Raw genomic sequence first — 23082 nt, 5'->3', positions numbered from 1 at the left:
TGATGTTCCATGCGCCGCCCGACCGACACGAATTACCGACTGATGCGCTCGCAATGCTATTTCTGTACAGCATCAAAATACGAATCGAGATCAGATCGTATGTTACGTTGGCATGTATTGTCAGTATTTGAACCTCTCTGTTCAGCTATACCCATACGAGACGATGCCCGTCTTTCACCATGTCCGGCCCTCCAGTCTATCAGAAACCCATATATGCAACCCGCTAAAGCTTGACTTGAAACCTTGGATGCGTCCGAATCCTCTCCCCATACCGATAGAACAGCAGCGGTATAGGACACAGCGCAAGACTGATGAACGCCAATAGCGAATTGCCCCAGCCCAATCCCAGCCCATCATACATCTGCAGCCCAAACAGCGGAAACACTGCTCCCAGGATCGACCTCAGAATCGTATTCGCAGCCATGGCCGAAGCCGCGTAGCGCTCAAACGCATCGACAAGATAAGTGTTTATGCACATGAAAGACGCGAGCAAGCCAACACCAACCAACAGTGTGCCGAAGAGCGGCACAGCCCATTGAGTCTGATACTGCGCCGTCCAGCCGTAGATGAAGAGGCCGACGGGGATGAAAGGTCCTGCGTAGATGAGGAGAGGCAGACGGTATTCGGGCTTCAGCTTGCCCTCGCTGTGCTTGGCGGCGAGTTTCTTCATGATAGGGTCGGAGGTTGAGCCTAGGATGGCGAGGCCGAGGAGCATGCCGACGCCGAGACCGATGTAGACGAGGCCAACGATGGATTGGGAGAAGCCGTAGTTTTCTTCGAAGACGAAGGTGAAGGTGGTGAAGAGGAGGTACATTATCCCGTCTGGTATCTTTGTTGGTGGTGAGGCTGGAGAGTAGGGAAGGGGAAGCGACACTTACAGACAATGGCGAGGTACAAGCTCATCATCGCGCAAATGAGCGAGAGGAACATGAGCTTCATCGGGCGGAGCAAAGATCGCCTCCAAAGCTCAACGGTGGTGATTCCAAGATCGAGTTTCGAGCGTAGGTTGGGATTGCCGGTCTCCTTCCGTAGGCGCTTGGCCTTGCGTTCGAGAAGGATGGGGGCGTAGGTCTCCCTGGCGAATACGAGAGTCCAGATTGCTGCAAAGCCAGAAGCGATCGATAGCACCCAGAAGATCCTGTATCAACGTCAGCTACGTTTGTCATGAGGCTGCATCGGAGCCACTCACCATCGCCAGCCCTTCGCCTCAGCCAGAAACCCACCGCATACAGGTCCTATTACCAAGAGTTAGTTCCCGAATCTAGCTCGAGTTGCTCGGGATGTTGTAGCTATACCTATCACAGGCCCTAAAAGAGGCCCAATAGCCCAGATGGACATGGCACTACCACGTTGCTCGGGCTTCATCAAATCCGCGATTGTACCTCCTCCATTGGTAATCGGTGCAATTCCAAAACAGCCAGCAAGAAATCTGAACGCTATCAAAGATCCCATGCCAGGCGCAAGGGCGCAGGCGACTGTGAACAGCACAAAGGCGACGTTGCAGAGGTTGTAGATTGCGACGCGGCCGAACATTTCGCTGAGGGGAGCGATCACCAGGGGGCCCATTGCGAAGCCGAGGATGTCTGACTTTTTGTCAGTAAACACATCAGACGGTCGAGACGAAAGGTGAACCTACAGACTGAAACGACGAATGTTGCGAGGGACGAGCTATATCGCTGTTAGCCTGTGTTTGCGATCCCGACTGTCTTTGGAGAACATACTTCGTAGTCTCAAACTCCCTGATGACGTCCGGCACACCAGGCGCAAACATCGACGACGCCAAAGGTGTCAACAATGTCAAAAACGACAATATGCCGATGTTACTCCATTTCTTGCCAGCCGACCAATTTAACGGGTTTGCTGGATCATCAGGGCCCTCCCAATCAACAATGTTTGGATCCACTGGTTCCTCTTTGACCTCTTCTGCTGTTGGCTGCGTCGGATGACCTTTCTCAACGTCCCGTTGTTCTCCGTTGTCAGAGTTATTCGACGATTCATCATGCTTGTCTCTTTTCTCTGGGTCGGAGGTCGTTTCTCGGTTCAAAGAGTCCTGGTTGGGCTGTACGACGCCGGCGTTGGATGGGATGTCGGCATCGTGGCCTTCTTCGAATGCGAGTCGTTCTTTCTCGGGCAGATCACCTCCTGCGACAACAGGGATGTGTTCGTGTTTGTGCTCGGTTGCGGCCATGCCGCCTGGCTGTGGGACGATGACATGTTAGCTGTGTTACTTCGATGTAGCTCGTTCGCGGAAGCTGTCCGTCTGAAGCTCAAGTGTCGAACGTGAAGCGGGTCCGATGTACGACTGCGTACCGCTGCGGTACACTCGTGCTGACCCGAAGTCTTTGTCTGCAGTCGGACAAGCTTGAATATGTGCTTACCTGAGATTCCGCGATCTAGGTTGCGGTCGGGAGGTCCGTGTCACTCAGATCGTGCTAGGGTGCCAATGCCGGAGGAGTGGGAGAGTCTACCACGAGGCTCTTGGAGATGAAAAAGCAGCTGTTCTGGGATTCCCACTGTCGATATAGGGAAGGACACAGGTGTATAAGAAGGAGAAGCAGCCATTGTTCTAATGACACCGGCCGTCCGGCACGCAGTGCTTGGACGGGCGATAGAGCAGCTACGATCCGGCGGCGTGCATAGATTATTTGTGCAAGCACGGCAAGAGCGATTCGGCAGACAAGCCTCTCAGACGCCTTGTCTCCAAGCCAAGCTGTAGGTTCTATGCAGCGTTTACATCCGAGTTCCGTTCTGCTGGGGCCATCTGGAATCAATTCTCCTGGCCCACGGACTGTCCATGGCCATTCCATGCTGTCCAATCTTGATCAGCCTTCTAACAAGAAGGAGCATCGATCGGGCTCCGGTCCGGTGGCGATGGTCCAGATATGGCGTGGAACGTGGCAGGTTGAATGCAATTACCGAATCCGGCGACACGGCTGAGACTGAAGCTCTGTTGTGGGATGAAGCGAGCTCCCACGTGTCTCTGGCTTCGAGCACTCAGTTCGTGATCCGCGTGTTGCCATTCAAGGTGGCAAGTCACTAGAGTAGGAGCTGAACATTGAAGTGCTGTTGATGCATGAAGGCGAGTCGAGAATGGCTGTCTGTGACAGCATGGCAACGCGCCGCAGAAACGAAATAACACCGTGGAGGCATCTTGGTAAAGCTGGCGTACAACGGACAATGCTCGAGAGACACATCGATTCGGTATGGGTACTGCTGTAGCGAGGCGAGAGCGATATTCTGGCGCACGTTTGAGCACGTATGACCTTCTGTATTGACTTGCTGGTCCCGGGATGGCACTCGAGGCCCGAACGCCGGTCGTTAGATAATCACTCTCTGCTATGTGAGAAGCACGGCTGAATAACGACACTGCCATGGTGCTGTCTGTTAATACCACTGTTAGAGCAGCAGACTCGCTCAGGCAAGATACCGGAGCTGGTCGAAAACGGCACTTATCGAACACATCCATCAGCGACATGACTTCGCCATACGCCGCTGCGCATGCAAATCCCCAAGGAGCAGGAGATGCCCGCCCAACTGGCTCGCAGATCATCGAAAATCAAGGATTGAGAGGCAAGCTCAACGGCAAGGTTATGGTCTTGACTGGGGCAACATCTGGCATTGTACGTTACTTTGTTGCCGCCATGCCAACGCCAAGGACGCTGATGGCGATTATGTAGGGCCTCGAGACCGCACGTGCGCTGTCAATGACAGGAGCAACGCTGTTCCTGACGGCTCGTAACTTACCCGCAGCTGAGAAAGCCATCCAGGATATCCTGGTGCTCGGTCGTATCTCTTTGATCCGCATGGACAACAACTCCCTCACCAGCGTCCGAGCCGCCGCGACCGAGATCCTGACCAGGTCGAACGGCAAGGTCAACATCTTGGTAGCCAATGCAGGCGTTATGGGCATTTCAGACCATCAACTTACCGAGGACAACCATGAAGTACACTTCCAAACGAACTTTCTAAGCCACTTCATGCTTTTCCAGCTCTTGAAGGACGCCCTGCTGTCGAGCGCGACCTCGGACTTTCACTCCCGTGTCGTCGTCGTTGCGTCCTCGGCCCATCGCGCCGCCACGCTACCGAAGAGCGACGACTACAGTTTCGAAAAGTCAGAGTATGACCACAACATGGCATACGCGGGTTCCAACCTCGCAAAGATCTACCTCGCCAACGAGGTCAACCGTCGCTACAGCTCTCAAGGTCTCTTCGCGACGAGCCTCCACCCCGGCGCTATCAACACCAACATCAGCCGCAACATCGGTCCTGAGTTCGTGCAGCAGATCTTGGCCAACCCCGATGTCGTAAAAGTGTTGAAGTCGCCTGAGCAAGGCGCTGCTACGACGGTGCTCGCGGCGGTGGGGAGGGAGTGGGAGAGCAGAGGAGGGGTGTACTTGGAGGATTGTGCGGAAGCGAAGCGTGGGGTGGATGACGGGCAAGTGTTTGGATCGGGCTGGGTGGAGCAGACATTTAATCCGGAGGCCGAGGGGCGGCTTTGGAGAGATGCGTTGGAGCTTGTGTATTTTAAGGTGGGTGCTTGAGACTGTTTCGTTAGACGTATGTAGCATTTAACGGCGTGTATTGACCGGATCAACCAGCTGTCGCCTTGGCCAGAGCAGCGTAATCCCAGTCCGCCTTGATGACTGTGAAAGTTAGCACTCGTCTTTTCACAAACCCATTCGAAAGTGGGAAGTACTCACTATCAGCAGCTTTCTCCGCAACGGCATACACGCTCGACACAATGTTCCCAGACACATGATTTGGGAAGATAGAAGCATCCGCGACTCTGACATTCTTCGTGCCCTTGACCACAAGCTTGGTATCAATAGCGTCTCCGAGCGCAACGCTGCCGCAGGGGTGGTACTCGCTAAGGACGAAGTCATGCACGGCTTCGGTGGCTTGCTTCGTGTCTTGGAGGTTTGTTTCGGGGGAGGGGAAGAGGCGCTTGGAGATCTTGTCGGCGAGGTGTTTCGACTTTCCGACTTGGTCGGTCATCTGGAAGAGAATCAAGGCGTTAGTAGCTATCATAAGCTCAGACACGAGGGATCTCACTCACCTTTAGCCCCGCCGCCAACACAGCAGCATCAGCCGGATGGCTCAAGAACGCCGGGTCAATCCTCGGGTGCTCATTAGGATCTGACGAAGTGATATGCACAGTCCCTCTGCTGACCGGGTACTGCAAGCAAACCACTGCCGTAATCCCCATCGGCGTCCCGGGCGTATGAGGCGGGAACAAGTAGGCTTGGTCCTGAGCCCCCTTCTCAGGGCCCGCGGTAGACGGGATCAAGAGCATCTGGAGGTTAGCCGACTTGTTGTCTTTGAGGTGCGCGATGATCCGCTCGTACTGCTTTCGCTGGAACGGTGTGACGGTGTCCAGACTGTCTTCGATTGATTTGACCGTACTGGCTTGCTCGCTCTCCGAAGCGAAGAGCTTGTATGGGAAGAAACCTTGCGTGCTGATGATGTTTGTCAGTGGTCCGTTGCCGTGCTCCATCATCTGCTTTTGCGCTGCTTCCATGACTGAGGGGTCGTAGATTATTTCGAGTGTTGGGTTGCCTTGGTTGACTTCCCAGCAGAGGCCACTGGTGGCATGGTCTTGGAAGTTGGCACCGACCGCTTTGTTCTGGATCTTACACTCCACACCGGCGGCTTGGAGCACATCTGGGTCACCGATGCCGGATAGTTCGAGGATCTGTGGCGATTGCAGAACGCCGCAGCATACTATGACCTCCCTGCTCATCCGGACCTTCTGCTTGCTTCCTTCAAAGGTGAACTTGACGCCGGTAGCTCTGTCGCCGTCAAGCTCGATCGAAGTAACGGGAGCGTTGCATAGCACATGAAGGTTCGGGCGCTCGGCGTTCGCAGCGAAGTAGCCTCGCGCAGCATACGCTCGCTTGCCCTTGTTGGGTCCAGTACGGCAGACGGCACCAAGAGTGTTGAAGAAGCCAATGTGATCACCACTCCAGGGATCGGTTGGTTTCTTCGACATGCCCGTGACTTCATCACAAGCCTTGATGAAGTCGTGCTCGATCGGCAAGAAGGACTCATTGAAGGACGTTCTCACGGGCCCAGAGGTGCCATGATGCTCGCCGACGAAAGGCATGGTTGCGCGATCAACAACCTTCTCGTCGATGGGCTCAAGGGTTTGATGTCTCCGCATGTAGTACTTCATCGATTCCGCGCCCTAGGAATAAGCAGATACACTGGTTAGCAAGTCTCTCGATGCTGTCTAGAAGTTGAGGAGCTCCGGGAGCTTCGCGTGCAGTGCAATGCTGTCCCAGAGAACCACTGTGCCCATCACGACTTACCCATGAGGGATCGTCCGCAATCGTCGCCCAGTCATCGTAATCCTGCAGCGACCCGCGAACGTACATCATATGATTAATCGCACTGCTACCGCCAAGCGCCTTGCCTCTAATAACGTGGTGTATCTTTTCTTTGTTATGTTTCTGCTGTCGGTCAGCGAAACAACCCTGCCACCCAAAAGGTTTCCGAGCTCACCTGCGGCACGGTCTTGAACTTCCAGTCGTAGTCTGGGTTCGAGAACGTCTGAAGGGTCATGGCCGGGCAGTCGACCATAATGTCCCCAAGCTTGTTGCCTCCGGCTTCGAGGACACCGACTGAGACATCAGGATTCTCTGTTAGGCGAGCTGCAATTGCGAGGCCGGCGGTGCCTGCGTAGAAAAGGCGTCAGTTACAGTCTCGAGCTGGCCACCTGGCTGGCAGTCTTCAAGCACCCCGGAGCTGGCATGGCTTGTGACTCTGTCTCGGAGAAGCCTGCCCTCATGGATGCGACTTACCACCCCCGATGATAATATAGTCGTAGTTGTGGCGGAGAAAGTCCTCGGCGGATGTCGACAGCGCTGGTAGCTGCACACCGTTGGTGTGGCCGCTCACTCCATTGGAGTGGCTCTCCGTGTCGTTACCCGCAACCATGGTTGCGAAGGATAGAATATTAGCACGTGAAAGGACAGGGAGAGTCAAAGTAGTGCTCGAGACAACGAAAGCAGGGAACAAAATATATGCTTGACGCCACGCCTTTTCATTCGCGAAACTAGCTCTGGCTCACTTATATGCCTCTTTTAGCAGTCAGACAACCAGGTATGCCATCCATGTCCGGGTCAACAAGGCTTGGATATCAGTCCATTACCAATAGTCCGACAAGGTTCGAGCTGCAGTGGCTTGCAGCCGCTCCGAAGAAGGAGACTAGTAAGTGTGCTCACGAGCTGACAACTGCTCTTGGAGGGTCTTCGACACAGCTGTCATGCAGCGGGATCAGTAAGCTGCCTGTTTCCGTCTTCGCAGGAAGCCTTGTTGGTGTGTATACTTACTACCAGCACAATGGGCCTGGAAGACCAGCGATTCGTTCGTCTGCCTTCCTCCGTGCAAACCAAGACCTGAGTTAAGCGCATATGGCTCTGGGATGACCTCGTTTTGTACGTCCTAGCGGCATGCCGCGTGCAGTTTGAATGTCCATCACCAGCAGCGTAGGGTTGAGATGCGGCCGGCTGTACCTCCTAGGGCTTATTAGCCAAGCCCGACTGCATGCAAGGAACAGCCGAGGCACACCTATTGCCTTGCACGGAAAACAGTCTTCAATCACCGTTCAATGGCCATTTTCTCAAGGCGGCTTCACACTCCGCTTTAGCATCATAGCCGTACAGCCACGGCTGAACTTCAGGACACTGCCAGCGGGAAGGAAACTTGCAGTCGATCTTACCGCCCAGCTTCGACAGCATCAGCGCATCTCTCGCTTGCTGCTTCGGGCCATCGCGCATGTGAAAATCGGCTCGTTGAGCGAAGGTCTCACGAACAATATGTTCACCTCGCTGCTTCCGGAGACTTTGGTATAGGTGAAGTACGGCGGGAAGCTGGGATTTGAATTGTAGTGCCGAGAGGAGGTAGCCAAGGACGGCGCCGTCTTCGATGGAGGAATTAGCGCCCTGGGCGAGGTCTCCACCTGTCAGCAGTATAGAGCAGTAGGGCGTTGTATTTGCTTACATGGGAGCATGGGATGGCAGGAGTCTGCAATGAACACAAATTTGGACTCGACAACCCAGTGCTCCATTTCTGGTCGGTGCATAAGCCTATTCCAAAGACAATCTTTGTCAGCAGCTCTTCCAAATGTACGCGACTCGCAGTTCTAGCGACTCGCAGTTTGTTCTGGCTGGTGCTGACTTCTGCGACATAGAAAATGGAGCAGGATCACCTACTTCCACTTGTCCACCGACTTCACTTCATCGAGAAACCTGTTAAGAACCGGATCCCAGTTCTTGAACAGCTGACGCATCTCCTTGATGGAGCCCGGCTGACGGGCTACATCTGCAGGGAGGTCGTCTGGAACACACAGTACCACGTTGAACATCTCCCCATTACGTAAAGAGTATGCCACCACGTGGGCGTCCGGGCCAATCCAGAACTGACAGGAAGGCTTCGATATCCAGTCCCGTAGTTCCTTATCATGCACATCCTCAAGTCTGAGGACGATGCGGTAGACAAGGTCGCCAGTAGGGAGAGGCTGATCCTCCCGCCCAATGATTGACAAGTACTTTGCTCGGCATCTCGACCAGAGGCCATCCGCACCAACCACTAGATCGGCATGTAGCTGCTCCCCCGACTCCAGAGTAACAGCGGGTAGTTCAAAGTCAATATCGGCGACTTTAGCAGCCAAGCGTACCGTCACGCCCAGTTCTGCGGCTCGACTAGCAAGCGCTCGTTGAACGTCTACGCGGTGGAGGTCCCAGAATGGAGCGTCGTACTTCTCTCGCATTTCTAGATTAAAGTCGTCCGTCCGGGACAGTACTTTACCATCGGAGTAGCGGCGTACTTGTAGGAAAGTAGGCTCCGCGGCTTTATGCTCCAGGGAATCGTATATGCCAAATTGCTTGAAGATCTTGGTGGCGTTTGGCGTGCATTGAAGGCCCGCTCCAATCTGTAGTGAGGTGTTAGCCTGTCGACTGTTCGGACGGAGAGACTGTTCATGCCTCTGCAAGCTCTCGAGCCGCTTCAAGGACGATGACATGGTGACCAGCCAAGGCGCAGGAGATGGCAGCACTCAAGCCACCAAGACCGGCGCCGACGATGATGATGTCCAGAGGACGAGGCGAAGTAGCCATCGGACACAGTCGTTGCAAAGTATTGCTGGAGTAGGGGAACCGCAGACAATCCATCTGGGCAGAAGCACTGTTGTCTTGGAGATGGGTGGGTAGGTCTGAGCACGCTGCATATATTTGAGTCCGTCGCTCACAAGCCCTTCTCACCACACTCCTTCCGTCTTTACTTCCTCCCTACGACCACCACCTTTACGATATATCATCAAACAACATCATATTCACGTTCCGCAAGCTCGTAGCTACTATCTGGTATCCAAAAACACTCCCAGCTCGCAGGACAAGGCAATTATAAAGTCGATCATCGCTCATTGGTCAAAATCACCCTAAGATATTATCTATACCACATACGGCCATAATATCTTAACTATACCACATACGGCCATAATATCTTAACTATACCACATACGGCCATAATATCTTGACTATATCACATACGGCCACAATTATGGAGCAGAAGACGACTACTATATACACGACCATGGTATAAGTAGCAGGTCCTGCTCGCACCTTTCCTACGTCTTATATCTACAATCTCATCATATCAGGCTTCTCTCTATTCACTTTGCTTGACCATAGTTTCTTCCTGACACCTCTTCACACCCACCGATCCTTCATCTCAAGACTTTTCGAGACAACATGGACCACCCCAACCAGGCTCAACAGCCCACGAGCTCCTCTTCCTCAGCATCGACCAAGATCCAGAATGTGTCGTCCCGTTCTTTGGTCGTCAAGTTCATCCCCTCCGCCTGCGGCGAGCCAGAGCATGGTGGTCGATTCGTCCTCCTCGGCACCCTCACGGACAAGCAGAACGTCCGACGCAACTATGGCATGGAGATTGCGGCTGAGCGTCTCGCTCATATGGCAGTCAACAGACGCCTCATGATGCTGATCGACCAGAACGACTTCCGTGGGCCGCATGCGAAGGACGTGTGGGAAGAGCTTCTCACCGATGTTGAACTATGGGCGCTGCCAATCACTTCTGCTCTCCACACGATCACGGTGGTCAGGCCAGTCTTGCTTCGCGCGGGAAAGATGCGTTCGGACAAGTCGGACGAGCAGAAGAAAACCTTCATCGCCAACGTCAGAGCACTGGAAACAACATTAAAACCAAGCACTCCAGCTGCAGAGTTGCCAGCTTCTCCGGTCACGTCTCCGGTACAAACCACCAATACTGATCGAGCCTCTCCGAGGGCCTCTCCGCCAGCTACCGCACCCAGAGCCAGACCTAGCGGAGTACGAAAGGCCACGCAGTCCACGAAGAATATCGAACGGGCCCGCGCCATGGAGGCCTTGGTGCGGCATGATCCGTTCATGCAGAATGCGACTCTTGTCGATGCAGATGTTCCGTCCTCGCTGGAGGGTATCAAGGCACTGATGGAGACCGATAGCAAGGCGGTGGTCGAGTATATCGCACGATGCAGGAACAGAGCGACTGCGTTGAAGGGGTTGGCTCATCGGCAGTGAGAGGGTTTGCTGATGGGTGTAACGTCCTCTCGACAATCGAGAGTCATTGACAGACCAAGAATGATACAGCAGATAGTTTGCTATTACTTTTGATATGGAAGAAGGTGGATGAGACTGCGGATTGGTAATGCTGATTTGATCTTTTCACTTACGGCCGTTCATCAACGATTCACGACATAGCAAAAAAGACATTCACCCAGGGCCCTTCACCGATATCTTCCTTTATTCGTCGATCTCAATCGCTCACCACTTCCTGGCTTCACTTGTCCTCTCCCGTCATTCACAAGTCCGAATTCACAGTCTTACACTCGTCCACGTGCCCGACTGCCTAAGGGAAGTTTGCTGCCTGCCTCGTCCCTCCTACACTCCCCAAACCAACCCAATCCCCCACCCACCAGACCAACTTACTTCCATCACCACCATGGCGCCCAACAAACCCGGCCCACTGCAAGCACTCCGCAGGAAAGCGGCCTCTCAAGCCAAACTCACAAAGGTGAACACATCCAGCACCCCTTCGACAGCACTTTACTGACCATTCATCTCGAGAAGACTGCCCTCGCTGGCTCGGGATACCGCAACCTCCAGCGCCGCAACGCCGCGGTCACTGGGGCCTACCACCCTGAAAACGACACCCAGGAAGCGGTCATTGTGCGCGCTCTCTCGAAGCCGAAACCGAATAAGGTGGTCGTAAGTGACCGCGTCTGACCTTCTGAGGTAACCAATCGGCTCAAGAACGTCACTGATTGATGCGTGAACATAAGAAGACGTCCCTCAAGCCGCGCATCGCCGCACCAAAGCCAGACCAAGCGCCTCCAGCAAGACCGAATACCGAGTATTGGCTCAGCTACGGCGGCGTCTCCCCACCAGAAACCACAGAAGAAGTGTTTCCAACGACTACGGTGGCGGTGGCGCGCATCGCCGGCTGGAGGCTCCATTCCTTCACCGACAGTCTGAAGATGCTACTCGACGATATCGTGGCCTATGATGAGATCGCGGTCACCTCGTTGAACATCGGGGGTGAAATCGTGGTGGACGTTCGGATCTTGTTCGGGACGGAGATGGCGGCGATGGCGGCGAAGGGAGGGTTGGATGGTGAGATGCTTGATGGGAGGAAGTTGCGGTTGGGCTACATCTGATGGAGCGATGGAGCGTTAAAAAGCGGTTGTGTGACCGGAGCTGAGTAAAAGTAGTTCTATGGCTTTGAATTAATGCTACGATAAGGTGTTGTCAAATTCACGTAGCCTGATTATCAACGGCCACCACAAGCGCAGCCTCCTGCTTCTGCCCGTCCAGCTTCTCCATATCCTGCTTGTCGAGCTCGAAGTCGTAGATGTCGGCGTTTTGGGCGATGCGGCCGGGGTTGTCGCTCTTAGGCAATGGAACCCAGTTCTTCTGCAGACAATATCGGACGAGCACTTGTGCTGTTGACTTGCCGTGCTTCTCCGCCACGGACGAGAGGTCTGGATCCTTGGCCTTCTGGTTCCGGACGAGCGGGCAGTACGCTTCGACGATGATGTTGTTCTTGTGGCAGTAGTCGACGATTTCTCGCTGTTGGAGCCAGGGGTGGAGCTGTTGCAAAAGTCAGCACTAAGCACAGAATTGAATAATAAATGGAACAAACCTCTAGCTGATTGACCATCGGTGGCCAGACCTTCGCATACTCCTTCATCTTCTCAATGTGGCCAATGCCGAAGTTGCTCACACCAATCGACTTGATCTTGCCCTCTTGCTGCAGCTTCTCCATCGCTTGCCACATCAACTTAATGCTGGCTGCGCCCGGAGAGGCGTTGTGAATCAACATCAGATCAAGATAGCCATCCTTGCCGCCGATCTTGTGTACACTCTCGAGGCATTTCTGGTACGTTGCTGCATCGTCCGAGCCGGGGGATAGGATCTTGCTTGTCACGTAGATGTCTTCCCGTTTGAGGCTGGATTGCTTGACGGCCTCGCCAACTTCAGGTTCGTTGCCATAGACTTGGGCTGTGTCGATGTGCCGATATCCGACCTTTAGAGCTCCAAGACATGATTTTGTTGTGAGGTGAGAAGGACTGTCCCAGACGCCAAAGCCCAGCAAGGGGATGGCTTTGCCGCTTGAGAGCTTTGCTGTGGATGTGATAGTGAGGCCTGACATTGTACTTTCCGGCAATCCTGAGGTGGCTCTGATGAGGTTGAAAAGCTGCAATGTCACAAGTAAGGAAGAGGATTTAGATTGACAATGCATTGACGATGACGCTGCCGAATCTGGAAGCTGCATTCACTCCGAACCAATCGGGCCATATTCGGCGACATTCAGATGCAAAGGAGAATTTAACCTCATCTCTACTCACCAAAAATTGTCCGTCAAAGATGGTGCTCGAAGCAATACGCTACAAGGAAGGCCAACTCCAAATCCTCAACCAGCTGAAGCTACCGCACCAAGTAGAGTATGACAATGTCCGCTCTGCTGAAGATGGCTGGCATGCAATCAAGGAGATGCGGACCCGTGGCGCCCCTGCCATTGCGATAGTTGCGGCGCTATCGCTTGCTGTTGAGCTCCAGACGATTACGACGTCGGATAACGTGGAGGAGGTGCTGGCGTTCATCCTCGAGAAACTGGACTATCTGGTCACCAGCCGCCCGACTGCTGTCAATCTTTCCGATGCTGCGAGGAAGCTGAAGCGTATTGTTGAGAATGCGGCGAAGCATGACGGCAGTGACGGGGCGGCGGTGTCGAAGGCTTACTGCGATGCGGCTGCGCAGATGCTAACTGATGATGTTGCCGACAATGAAGGCATCGGCAAACATGGAGCGGAATGGATCATGAAGCATTCCGAGGGAAGCAAAGTGAGCGTGCTTACACACTGCAACACAGGGTAGGCTCAGTCTCGATCTGGTGAAACGAATGCTACTGACCACCACAGCTCTCTGGCCACTGCTGGCTACGGCACCGCACTAGGAGTCATCCGCTCATTACATGCCCAAAGCTCTTTGCAGCGAGCCTTCTGCACGGAAACCAGGCCCTACAACCAAGGCTCCCGCCTCACAGCTTTCGAGCTCGTCCACGACAAAATCCCAGCTACGCTCATCACAGACTCCATGGCCTCAGCATTACTCCGCCTGAAAGGTCCAACGGAGAAGATCGCAGCCATAGTCGTTGGCGCGGACCGTGTAGCAGCCAACGGCGACACTGCGAACAAAATCGGTACCTATCAACTCGCCATAACAGCAAAACACCACGGCATCAAGTTTCTGGTGGCAGCGCCCCGGACGACGATTGATCTACAAACGCCGTCTGGCGACAGCATCGTTATCGAAGAGCGGCCGGGGAAGGAAGTAACCATGATCAAAGGGCCACGATTCGACGGAGTGGATGTTGATGTCAACAGTACGGAGGTTGTGAGTATTGCTGCCAGCGGAATCGACGTCTGGAACCCTGCTTTCGATGTTACGCCTGCCAGTCTGATAGATGGCATCGTCACTGAAATTGGCGTGGTGGAGAAGGGGGAGGATGGGAAGTTTGATCTGACTTTGGCGATGGAAGCACAGAACGAGGGTATTAAACCGACGAGCGTGGGAGGGCTGTGAAACAAGGGAGGATGCTTTACATGGGTAAGCCTTGAACACGCCACTCGGCAATGATTTATGAACACGTCATTAAGATGGGCTATACTGAATTATCAATACATACGTCCTTACACCGAATGGCCCGGGTCTCCATCAATCCATTCAAAACGCTCATTCACCAATGTGGACTTTGCTGACCACCAATTGATCCATGTGGAATTATAGCCGCATAGCGTAACGCTAATACCCCCAAGACGTCTCAAGCTGATCCAACGGCATGCCGACAGGATGGCATTTGATGTCAGCATATCGGCCAGCGACTATTTGATAAGTTCCAGACAGCCCAAGCGCACGACTTACAACTCCAGCGTCGAAATCCTTGATCTCGAGGAGCAGTGCCGGCCACTCGGTCATTTCGTTGTACCCAGTATCTGCATCTGGACCCTGCTCCAGAGAAGGCTCGAAAATTGTGATGGAAGTAATTACCTTGTGCCCAAAAATGGCTTTGTTTAGGATTAAGGTCCATGCAACGTCCTAGCATCTCGGGAGCGCCAGGAGAGCGTAGAAAGCCCTGTGAAAAGACAAGTCAGTGCATCGCTTTTCATCAAGGTATTGCGGCGAGATATTGACCAATGTCCTGCTTGAAAGGTTTGGCGTTTCTTTAACCATCCTCCGCGCTCTCCTCCGTCCCACTCAGGCACTCTTGCGAGCCACGAGCTTCGAGACCGAAGACAGTATGCAATGGCCGATACTGATTGCTCGTCGTTCATGCTCGCTACAACGACATAATTGAGGTGGTCCTGTTCAAGTTCAGTCATGGCCGTACCTATCGCGCTGGAAGTTTGTCTGCTACTGAGTGATGGGAGGCCCCACAGCCATGCTGCAGGAGCACTAATGTCGCTCGAACCTTCTTGCAGCATGTTCGAGTGAGTGATCCGACAGATGAGTTTGAGCATACTGGGAACAGCCGTCGTGTGGATCGCAGCGGGCGCCTCCTTCTGAAACGCATCTTGTTCAGGGGGTCTGATCTTGGTGACTTTGCTTTCCAACAGGACCATGACGCCGTCCATGGGATTGCAAGTCATATCAAGCAGGACAGGCTCAATCTTGGAATTCTAGTCAGCAAGGCAGCAGATGGTGGACTGTTCTCACTTACCTTGTCTCCCTCTTTGGCGTTGGTCCGGAAGGTGTACTCACAGCGAAACCGCCAATTGGGGCCAGGATTATACAAACCATCCACCATGCGAAATCTGTCGCCTTCCTCCAAGTCAGCCCCCCGCTGGTTGTCCGATTTTACTTCCTTGGCAATCGGGAGGTGTTGTAGGATCTTCGACATCGGACTATACAGCTTGCGCTTCATGTTGCCTGGCAGCCAATGCATTGCACGATCGCCGGTGACTCTTGGACCATTCCACCGAATATCGTCCAGCAGCCGCGACTGCATGACACACCAATCGCCTTCCTTCGCTTCTGCTGGCGCAATGAGAAGTTTCCGGAACTTGTTGATGCTCAGCTCGAGGAGACTTTGTATCCCGCTAGTCTCCATTTCACCGATGGACACTACTTTCGGGTGCGGTAAGCCGGTATAGGGGTACGGACGTACGCCCGGGCTCGCTGGGTAGCCTGGAGTCGGACCAACTTGGCAGTCTTCTCCCAGTCTCACAACGTTGACTGGTTCGACATAACGACTATGCGTACCCTGCGGACAAAGTGCTGCCTGTAATTGGTTTTCCAGCTCTTGAAGCGACAGTGCGGACAAACTTGGTCTTGCCTGAGCCTGGTTCGCCGGCTTCCAGGGCGGTAAAGCCAGAGGGCCGCCTGTGTACTTTGTGGATTGCTTATTGCTGGCGCTTTGGCGCCTTTCTGGTTGCATTGTCTTCGCTTCAGCGTTGGAAGAGGACCGATCAGTTGCGTCGATGGAAGTTGGAGTAGTGATTCGTAGTTATTTGCTTTTCGATGATTTCGAGGCTGTCGATGGAGATTTGGATCTAGGCCTGTCAGTATGCGGGAATGCAGGGGCTGGGAGACTTGAACTTCTGTGGGATCGTGGTACCGACTGGCTTTCGCTGATGAACTTTGCTCAAGAGTGTTGTTACGGATGTGGAAGAAGAGCCCCTCGAGGAAGTGCATACTCCCTTAAGTACCCGCTGCAAATGCGTTTGCTGCTCTCAAGTCAGTCATTCACCGAACATTATACAGGTCCGCGTTACCATACCGCATTCAATGAAGCCTCGCCATGGCACGCTGATGCAAATGCTGAACTGTGGCGTGTAGGAAAACGACGGTCCATCATTCAATGTTCTCCTCGTCGGTCCCCCGACCGTGGTGTGTAGTAGAAACCTGTAGCCTGCAATCGGGGCGCACAAGATTAAGTGTTCGCAGAAATGAGCAATAATAAGAAAAGAAGATGAGCTCTCCATCAAATAGCTACTTGTACTTACCATCACCACCGAAATCTCACCTGTGTACACCGACTTCTACAGGCTTCTTGAATCATGGATGTCGGCATTGCTCTCACATCACTCATACGCTGTCCTCTGTCCACTGCAAATTCGAATTGGACAACACACCGTTGGATGGTGGTGACTCAAGAGTGAATGGGCGGGCAATCAACATTGGGAAAGGCCGGACCCTTTTTCAGACGCCACTCATTGCGTACTTTAGTCGCCTCTGGCATTGTGTCATCCGCAATATCTTTGATCTCGAGGAGCAAGCACGGCCAGTCCCTCATGTTGTAGTGGCCCTTGCACCAGCCGCCAGCCGACGTCGTTTGTGTTGGTAGGAAGATTGTGATACTGCTGATCACTTTGTGTCCGAGAGAGCCCTTGTGCAATATCAGAAACCATGCTACATCCCGACATGTCGGTAGCGAGAGCAGAGCCGCATTAGCCCTGCGCAGATATGGTCAGTCTCAAATTTAGCGAAAAGTCGACCTTTCGAAACTCACCAATGGCCAAGCTGAAATGTCTGACGACCGGGACCTGTCCTCGTAACATCCCATTCTGGTACCTCTCCGGGCAACACGTCACGAGAATCCAAGCACCGCCGGATTACTGCAATGGAGAATTCATCTTGGATGCTGGTCACAAAGACGTAGTTCAGCCAGTGTGCATGAAGGCTGATTGCAGTTGCACCCATGTTTCTGAGATGATATTGGTAGTCGCCAAGGCAGATAGCCTTTTCGGCAGAATCGTGTTTCGCAAACCGTTTTCCCTCGTCGGTCCAGTCCCACAACCATGCGAATGATTCTGAAGCATTGTTGATCCTGTTGCCTGTAGGTCTGGATTGAGCCTGGCGCCATACTCTAGCAAGTAGAGTGGGAAACATTGTTATGTCGGACATGACATGCATGTCTGGTCCGGTTTGAAATCTTGTTGTCCCAATGATGGAGCCCAAGTCCTCCCTCTTCAGTAACACGATGACGCCATCGAGCGGATTGCACGTTAGGTCGTACAATATGGGCTGTAACTGGAAATCATCGAAGTAGCACATACAGCAGTCTGGCTGCAGATCTCAGCTCTTACACTTTCCCCAGTGCTAGTCACAGGAGTCCGGTTCCGCAACTCTACTGACTCTACTGTAACGCGTCGATTCGGACCAGGGTGTTGACTGTTAATCATGCGATGTTCTTTGCTCAAGATCGATTCCTGGGCCCCATCGCCACTGATCTGCCGGGAACCTACCGTGAGGCGCTTCAGTATTCGACCGATAGGCTCGAACCCATCACTGTCCATGCTTGCTGGGCCACAGAGTTCTGGCCAATACGTTCGGGAGCTCTGCTCCAGCTGAATTAAACGACGGCTGCTCGTCTGACTCCGCAAGCTGACAGCAGTCTCACCGTCGACAAAATCTTCGAGTGAAGCCAATTTGGTGCTTGTAGGTTCGCCCAGTACAACACGATCCCACAACAGAGCCTCGTCAAGGCGCTTGCTGTCCTTCATGTGCCCCTTAGGCAAGCCGGACGCAGAGTTTGGTATTGGTCCAGTAGTGTGTATCCACTTGAGCGAGGGCGGCACAATGGATGGTTGAAGGTGCTGCCCGTCAGAAGGCTGTGACACTACGTTCGTCGTGCCCGCAGACCCATCCTCTTCGGGCACAGGAGGGTCCAAAGTGAAGTCCCAAAAACCTTGATCCCGACCAGCCAAGAAATCATCCATGAACTTGGCCAGATCGGGATCCGTGCCCCAATCGACTGTGACGAACGGCTCCATGGCCCCTTCATCAGGTGCTGCTTGATTTCAAGACATCGCTTGTGAGCTGGAGCTCGCCTCAGCCTGCTCAGTTGTCCTCGGAGGCGGATTCGGCGGTAACGCGAGGGGTCCTTGGCTTTGAGCATGTCTTTTGGGCGGAGAAATAGCACTATCGGCGCTCGGTCGCTTCTTGGGAGGCATATCTGATCGTGTTCGAAGGCAATTTGAATGAAAAGTATTCGAACAAATTTGTATAGCGGAAACAAGTGTCGATGTGGGCTGGCAGTGTACTTTATACAGCTGGCGGATTAGCTTGCTGGATTGGAGTCAGCAGCGTCCTCGACACAGCGGTGACTACAGGCCCTCCACCGTTTGCTCCAAGGCATGCGCACCTGCAAAGTGACGTACCCATACCCGCGCCTCTTGAATCATTGAGCGATCCGTGCCATCCACTCCCAACATCACGGGCAACTCCACCACCGGCCCTAGCGCCCACGACGATCTGCCTTGTTCCTCTTCTCCCCTCCCACACCCCCCTCAACGCCCCCGCACCTCCCTCACAGCCTCCCTCCTCAACCCACTCTCCGCAAACAGCGCCTCGATCAACTCCACCACCTCCTCCCCCGCAAACTCCAGACTCAACTCCCCTTCCTTCCACATCCACCTGATATCCGCCATACTGCTCTCCAGAATCTCCGCCAAATACTGGAACTTCAGCCACGTGGGGCAGTAGATGAAGGACATATCCTTCCCTTCACCCGTATCGCCTTCGGGAGGCTGGGTGAAGATGTCTCGCACGGAGAGGACGGTCTCGCAGAGCTGTTTGAGTTGCTGCGATTCAGGCTCAGAGATATCACCTAGGTCTTCGATCTCGGTAATCATTTTGGTGGTGGCGGTATTGAGTAAACTGCCCAGACTCTGCAATAGCGCCCCAGAGCTCAGTATAGGTTTCCACATCGCATGCACATCCCTCAGCCTCGCCACCGCTCCCTCAACCGCACCCTCACACTGGCTCTTTTGAGGGAACTGCGTACATCCCACGAATCCCTGCGCGCCGTCCAGCAGGTCGATGAGGATAGTGCGCTGCGCGTCCATTTCAGCCACATAGGCGCGTTTGGCGAAGACTTCTAGCGCGGTGAGGTCGCTGTCCATTTTCAGCCGTGAAGAAGGGGGTTGAGAGCTCTGCCAATTTCGCAGCTGGTCGGACAGGCGCGAGGCGTCGTTGTAGATGAGCATGTTTCCTAGGCCGTCGACTTTGGCGTAGGCGGTGGGTGCGGTGGCGCGGTAGATGGCGAGGGCGAGGGTGGGGAGGGTGTAGAGTGCTGCTGCTGCTGGGGCGAAAGGGGAGGAGGTGTATTGGGGTCCGGCTAGGGTTTGGGCGTCGGAGATGGTGGATTGGAGGATGGAGAGGATGCCGTCGGGGATGGAGGTGACGGTGAAGGTTTCGCGGAGGGTGAGAGATTGTTCTTGGGGTGAGTTGCCGTTGGGTTTGGAGGGACTGTTCGATGCGGTAGGTTGGGACTTTTTGGTGGCCACTGGGCTGGAGGGTTGAGATTTCTGGTCGTCATCACCCCAGCCCCATGCATCTTTTTCATCATCGCCGTTAGTACTTGCGTTGTCCTTGTTGGAGCGGTAGTCGTCGTCCTCGATATCCCAGGCGCTTGCCTCATCATCCTCGTCTTCTGATTTGGCTGGCTCGACGACCGGCTCTGGTGCAGATGGCTTACTCTCCTCTGGGTCATCCCACGCCGCATCCCAGTCATCGTCCTCGCCCTGAGTAGCAGTCATGCCCATTTCCTCCTTGCTGACCACTCTCGTCTCCACCCTTTCCACCGTCTTTCGTTCCCTCAACCCCCCAAACACTAAATTTCGTGCATCACCAAGAACGACTTCCCGCCGCTTCGTCAGCCAAGCTCGAGGAGCCTGCTCTGCCCATTCCCGTAATGGTCTAGTCCCCGACCACCCTTGCCCTTCCAGGTAATCCGTGAAGGCTTCAAGGTCCGCAAGCAAGTCTTGAAATTCAGGTATGCCTTCTATGGCTGTCGGTACAGCAGGGTCCAGCCATTGGTTTTCGAGACGTGCAGCAAGCGCGGATACAAGCTCAGCTGAAAGTGGCTCTATCACAGTGGCCGGTAGCTTAGAGTTCAGGAAGTCCGTGATCCGTCGTAGGTCTTCAAACAGCCCTTTCGTGCTCAGGTCACTGCTCTTCCCACAGCACGAGCATTTTCCATGTTTGACCTCCACCTTCGCCACCTGTTCGTCCTCATCGACATTCATTCTTGGTCTCAGTAGCGCTCTTTCGATATCCTTCGCCAGCTTCTGCACCACCCCATCAAAGATCCCCAACGCCTTCAGTCCCCACACAACAGTCTCGAGATCCAGCTCTTGCACCACAGCATCCGGCACATTGGCATCAATCCCATGCTTCTGCACCCTCATCCACCTCTCCTCCACACTGACTTGGACCAGCCCATCCCAGCACTCGGTAGTCGTCTCTGCCATTCCCCGCTTGAGTCCCTCTCTCTTCTGTCTCAGCACCTCGACTGCCCGCGGTCCCATTCGCCCTTCTAGATCGTCGGTTCTCTCCTCCGCTCCCCGCATCGTCTCGAACGAGTTCAGCACATCTGCTGTCACGGCTTGCTCGGCCGCCTTCTCCAACAACTCGTTGACTTCGTTTGCATCTTCCAAGGCAGTCTGCAAATGCTCGTTGAACTGTACCTCCCGCTCCAACAGCTTGACCTTGCTCCCGCTATCTTCGACTTCATCTTTGACCTCCCTGCCCTTCTCTGCATCTGCTACAATCTCCCTGGCTAGGTCTCGCGAGCGTAGTATATCCGCCTGGAGCGACTTAGCGTGGGAGATCCAGGAGTCAATGTCCGGCGCGGTATCTCGGGAGAGGGAGCGAATGGACGATTGGGCCTTCTCTTGTTCTGCTCGAAGAGACAACAGCAAGTTGGAGAGGGTAGAGGGGGTGAGGGTGGAGGAGGAGATGGACTCTGAATCCGGGTAGACAGAGGAGGTAACATAGGAGAGTATGGCCGGTGGAATGGGGTCGGCGGTGGCCATCTTCCGTCGTTGGTATAGGGGGGACTCAAAGTGCTGTGACCCTCCACTGCTCTCATCGGCTGTCGTTGATATTTGGTATACAAGGTTGGGTATAAGGTGCGGTCCGAGCCAGTCCGTTGTGGATTTTGTCGTCACCAACCAGCAGGCCGGGACAGACGAGCGGGAACTTGCAACATTCGAGTCGACTTCACTTCTTGAAGTACGGCCTTCACAGGGTGGCGTTTTGCTTAATCCTAGCATAATACTCCTGCGTCCCTAACACCACCATCGATAGTACCAACGATGCCGCTCACCAAATCCTCTCCATCGCCCGCTGCACGCGCCTCCTCCCAGTCTCGAGACAAAAGCCATCGTCACTCCGGATCTGGCTTTCATCCCTTTGGCGGACGTGTGAGCAGACAGTTTGGTAATACGGTGAGTCTTTAATCAACTGCCCACCTATCCACCACGACCGAGAACAACGCGACCATGGTATACACCACAGCATCACGCACTAACACCTCCCAGCTCTCGCCCGAGGAAGCCTACCTCTCCTACCACGACGTCCGCCTGACCTACGAAGACATCAAATGCCTCAAAGACGATTGGCTAACCGATAACGTCATCGCCTTCTGGGAAGAATTCCTCGAGCGCGAAAAGCTCTCTGCCTACCCGAAAGCCCACATTGTCCTGCTCCGCCCCTCCATGTCCTTCCTCCTCATGAACACCCGCGATCCGTTGTCGCTCAAATCCGCCCTCCCCGATTTTGCAAAGACGAGCCATATCTTCATGCCTGTGAACGACTGCCGGCAGGTCGACGTAGCGGAGGGCGGTAGCCACTGGAGTCTACTGCTCGTGAGCGTAATCGACGGCGTGGCGTTTCACTACGACAGCATGGGCGGGCACAACGTACACGAAGCCAGGGTAGTGTCGACACGGATATCACAACTGCTTGGCAAGCCGCTCAAATTCATCAACCTTGAGGACTCGCCGCAGCAGGAGAACGGCATGGATTGTGGGGTGTATGTGTGCTTGCTGATGCAGCATCTGCTGATCCAGAGGCTGTTGAAGGCGCAAGCGCATGACAAGATCAGCATGTCGATGCGGGGAAAGGAGGTGGATGCGCATGGGGGGAGGAAGCAGATGCTGAAGGTCATCGATGCGAGGCGGAAGGAGGGCGAGAGGCGGCGGTCGTGAGTCCTCCATGATGCATGGACTCTGAATATGGCTTGAGGAGGCGACTAATCTGCGTTTCGTGCTATAGGAGAAGCCACAGCCCTCACCCCGGCAGCATGTCACATCAGCACTCCAAATCGCGAAGTCCGCCACGGATCGGCGTCGAAAACGAAGATGACTAGGCGCCTGCGGAAATGACGCTACTACTATCTTGATGTGATTCGAACTGGCTTTGTATTCAGCGATGGCGTTTGGGAAACCTGTGCATAAGGTGCGGGAATGACGAAGGATTTGACGAGTACATGCGTGATGATGGGATTATGAAGGAGGGTCCAGCTTGTGGAGGCAAGCGGGTGGTCAAGAGCATGTGGTATCAGAGCAGAGCACTCGACAAAGATTCGGACAACCACTTACCAGCTCCGTGACCTACGACTGGCTCGAGTCGTCAAGAAAAGCAAACATGCGATACCCATTTCCTTTCTTCCAGCCTCGCAACTTGCTTCCTGCTTGATATAACCACCAGCGGAAGAGTATACTATCCTACATCAACA

At 54.1% G+C, this 23082-nt stretch overlaps 13 protein-coding genes across 13 annotated transcripts; 5 read left to right on the top strand and 8 right to left on the bottom strand.

The window, feature by feature from the left end:
• Window positions 1–223: 223 nt before the first annotated feature.
• LTR77_010214 (uncharacterized protein) lies at window positions 224–2188 on the bottom strand (the record flags this gene model as incomplete). Its single annotated transcript, XM_064807437.1, has 6 exons — window positions 224–822; window positions 879–1138; window positions 1190–1235; window positions 1296–1583; window positions 1637–1668; window positions 1722–2188. The coding sequence occupies 6 exons, from the start codon at window positions 2186–2188 to the stop codon at window positions 224–226; spliced, it is 1692 nt and encodes a 563-aa protein (XP_064654451.1).
• Window positions 2189–3473: 1285 nt separating this feature from the next.
• On the top strand, window positions 3474–4541 carry LTR77_010213 (uncharacterized protein; the record flags this gene model as incomplete). The annotated part of the gene is made up of 2 exons (XM_064807436.1): window positions 3474–3620; window positions 3678–4541. The coding sequence occupies 2 exons, from the start codon at window positions 3474–3476 to the stop codon at window positions 4539–4541; spliced, it is 1011 nt and encodes a 336-aa protein (XP_064654450.1).
• Window positions 4542–4590: 49 nt separating this feature from the next.
• On the bottom strand, window positions 4591–6936 carry LTR77_010212 (uncharacterized protein; the record flags this gene model as incomplete). Its single annotated transcript, XM_064807435.1, has 6 exons — window positions 4591–4643; window positions 4701–4995; window positions 5057–6184; window positions 6309–6449; window positions 6502–6674; window positions 6801–6936. The coding sequence occupies 6 exons, from the start codon at window positions 6934–6936 to the stop codon at window positions 4591–4593; spliced, it is 1926 nt and encodes a 641-aa protein (XP_064654449.1).
• Window positions 6937–7595: 659 nt separating this feature from the next.
• On the bottom strand, window positions 7596–9022 carry LTR77_010211 (uncharacterized protein; the record flags this gene model as incomplete). The annotated part of the gene is made up of 3 exons (XM_064807434.1): window positions 7596–7954; window positions 8002–8087; window positions 8214–9022. The coding sequence occupies 3 exons, from the start codon at window positions 9020–9022 to the stop codon at window positions 7596–7598; spliced, it is 1254 nt and encodes a 417-aa protein (XP_064654448.1).
• Window positions 9023–9591: 569 nt separating this feature from the next.
• On the top strand, window positions 9592–10577 carry LTR77_010210 (uncharacterized protein; the record flags this gene model as incomplete). Its single annotated transcript, XM_064807433.1, has 2 exons — window positions 9592–9594; window positions 9690–10577. 2 exons carry the CDS (start codon window positions 9592–9594, stop codon window positions 10575–10577), a joined length of 891 nt encoding a protein of 296 aa, XP_064654447.1.
• Window positions 10578–10998: 421 nt separating this feature from the next.
• On the top strand, window positions 10999–11713 carry LTR77_010209 (uncharacterized protein; the record flags this gene model as incomplete). The annotated part of the gene is made up of 3 exons (XM_064807432.1): window positions 10999–11070; window positions 11124–11264; window positions 11339–11713. The coding sequence occupies 3 exons, from the start codon at window positions 10999–11001 to the stop codon at window positions 11711–11713; spliced, it is 588 nt and encodes a 195-aa protein (XP_064654446.1).
• A 97-nt stretch (window positions 11714–11810) lies between these two features.
• Window positions 11811–12708, bottom strand: LTR77_010208 (uncharacterized protein; the record flags this gene model as incomplete). Its single annotated transcript, XM_064807431.1, has 2 exons — window positions 11811–12146; window positions 12199–12708. 2 exons carry the CDS (start codon window positions 12706–12708, stop codon window positions 11811–11813), a joined length of 846 nt encoding a protein of 281 aa, XP_064654445.1.
• A 215-nt stretch (window positions 12709–12923) lies between these two features.
• Window positions 12924–14141, top strand: MRI1 (S-methyl-5-thioribose-1-phosphate isomerase; the record flags this gene model as incomplete). Its single annotated transcript, XM_064807430.1, has 2 exons — window positions 12924–13429; window positions 13478–14141. 2 exons carry the CDS (start codon window positions 12924–12926, stop codon window positions 14139–14141), a joined length of 1170 nt encoding a protein of 389 aa, XP_064654444.1.
• Window positions 14142–14248: 107 nt separating this feature from the next.
• On the bottom strand, window positions 14249–14534 carry LTR77_010206 (uncharacterized protein; the record flags this gene model as incomplete). The annotated part of the gene is made up of 2 exons (XM_064807429.1): window positions 14249–14440; window positions 14481–14534. The coding sequence occupies 2 exons, from the start codon at window positions 14532–14534 to the stop codon at window positions 14249–14251; spliced, it is 246 nt and encodes an 81-aa protein (XP_064654443.1).
• A 101-nt stretch (window positions 14535–14635) lies between these two features.
• LTR77_010205 (uncharacterized protein) lies at window positions 14636–15993 on the bottom strand (the record flags this gene model as incomplete). Its single annotated transcript, XM_064807428.1, has 3 exons — window positions 14636–14691; window positions 14947–15226; window positions 15277–15993. 3 exons carry the CDS (start codon window positions 15991–15993, stop codon window positions 14636–14638), a joined length of 1053 nt encoding a protein of 350 aa, XP_064654442.1.
• Window positions 15994–16707: 714 nt separating this feature from the next.
• On the bottom strand, window positions 16708–18331 carry LTR77_010204 (uncharacterized protein; the record flags this gene model as incomplete). Its single annotated transcript, XM_064807427.1, has 3 exons — window positions 16708–17011; window positions 17068–17588; window positions 17645–18331. The coding sequence occupies 3 exons, from the start codon at window positions 18329–18331 to the stop codon at window positions 16708–16710; spliced, it is 1512 nt and encodes a 503-aa protein (XP_064654441.1).
• Window positions 18332–18847: 516 nt separating this feature from the next.
• YTM1_2 (ribosome biogenesis protein ytm1) lies at window positions 18848–21376 on the bottom strand (the record flags this gene model as incomplete). Its single annotated transcript, XM_064807426.1, has 1 exon — window positions 18848–21376. The coding sequence occupies one exon, from the start codon at window positions 21374–21376 to the stop codon at window positions 18848–18850; it is 2529 nt and encodes an 842-aa protein (XP_064654440.1).
• A 468-nt stretch (window positions 21377–21844) lies between these two features.
• Window positions 21845–22713, top strand: LTR77_010202 (uncharacterized protein; the record flags this gene model as incomplete). Its single annotated transcript, XM_064807425.1, has 2 exons — window positions 21845–22548; window positions 22620–22713. 2 exons carry the CDS (start codon window positions 21845–21847, stop codon window positions 22711–22713), a joined length of 798 nt encoding a protein of 265 aa, XP_064654439.1.
• Window positions 22714–23082: the final 369 nt, after the last annotated feature.

This window comes from Saxophila tyrrhenica (genome assembly GCF_035928015.1).
Source record: "Saxophila tyrrhenica strain CCFEE 5935 chromosome Unknown scaffold_21, whole genome shotgun sequence".
Lineage (NCBI taxonomy): Eukaryota > Fungi > Ascomycota > Dothideomycetes > Mycosphaerellales > Extremaceae > Saxophila > Saxophila tyrrhenica.
Note: the sequence above shows the minus strand (reverse complement) of the source record. Positions and strands in the feature narration are given on the sequence as shown.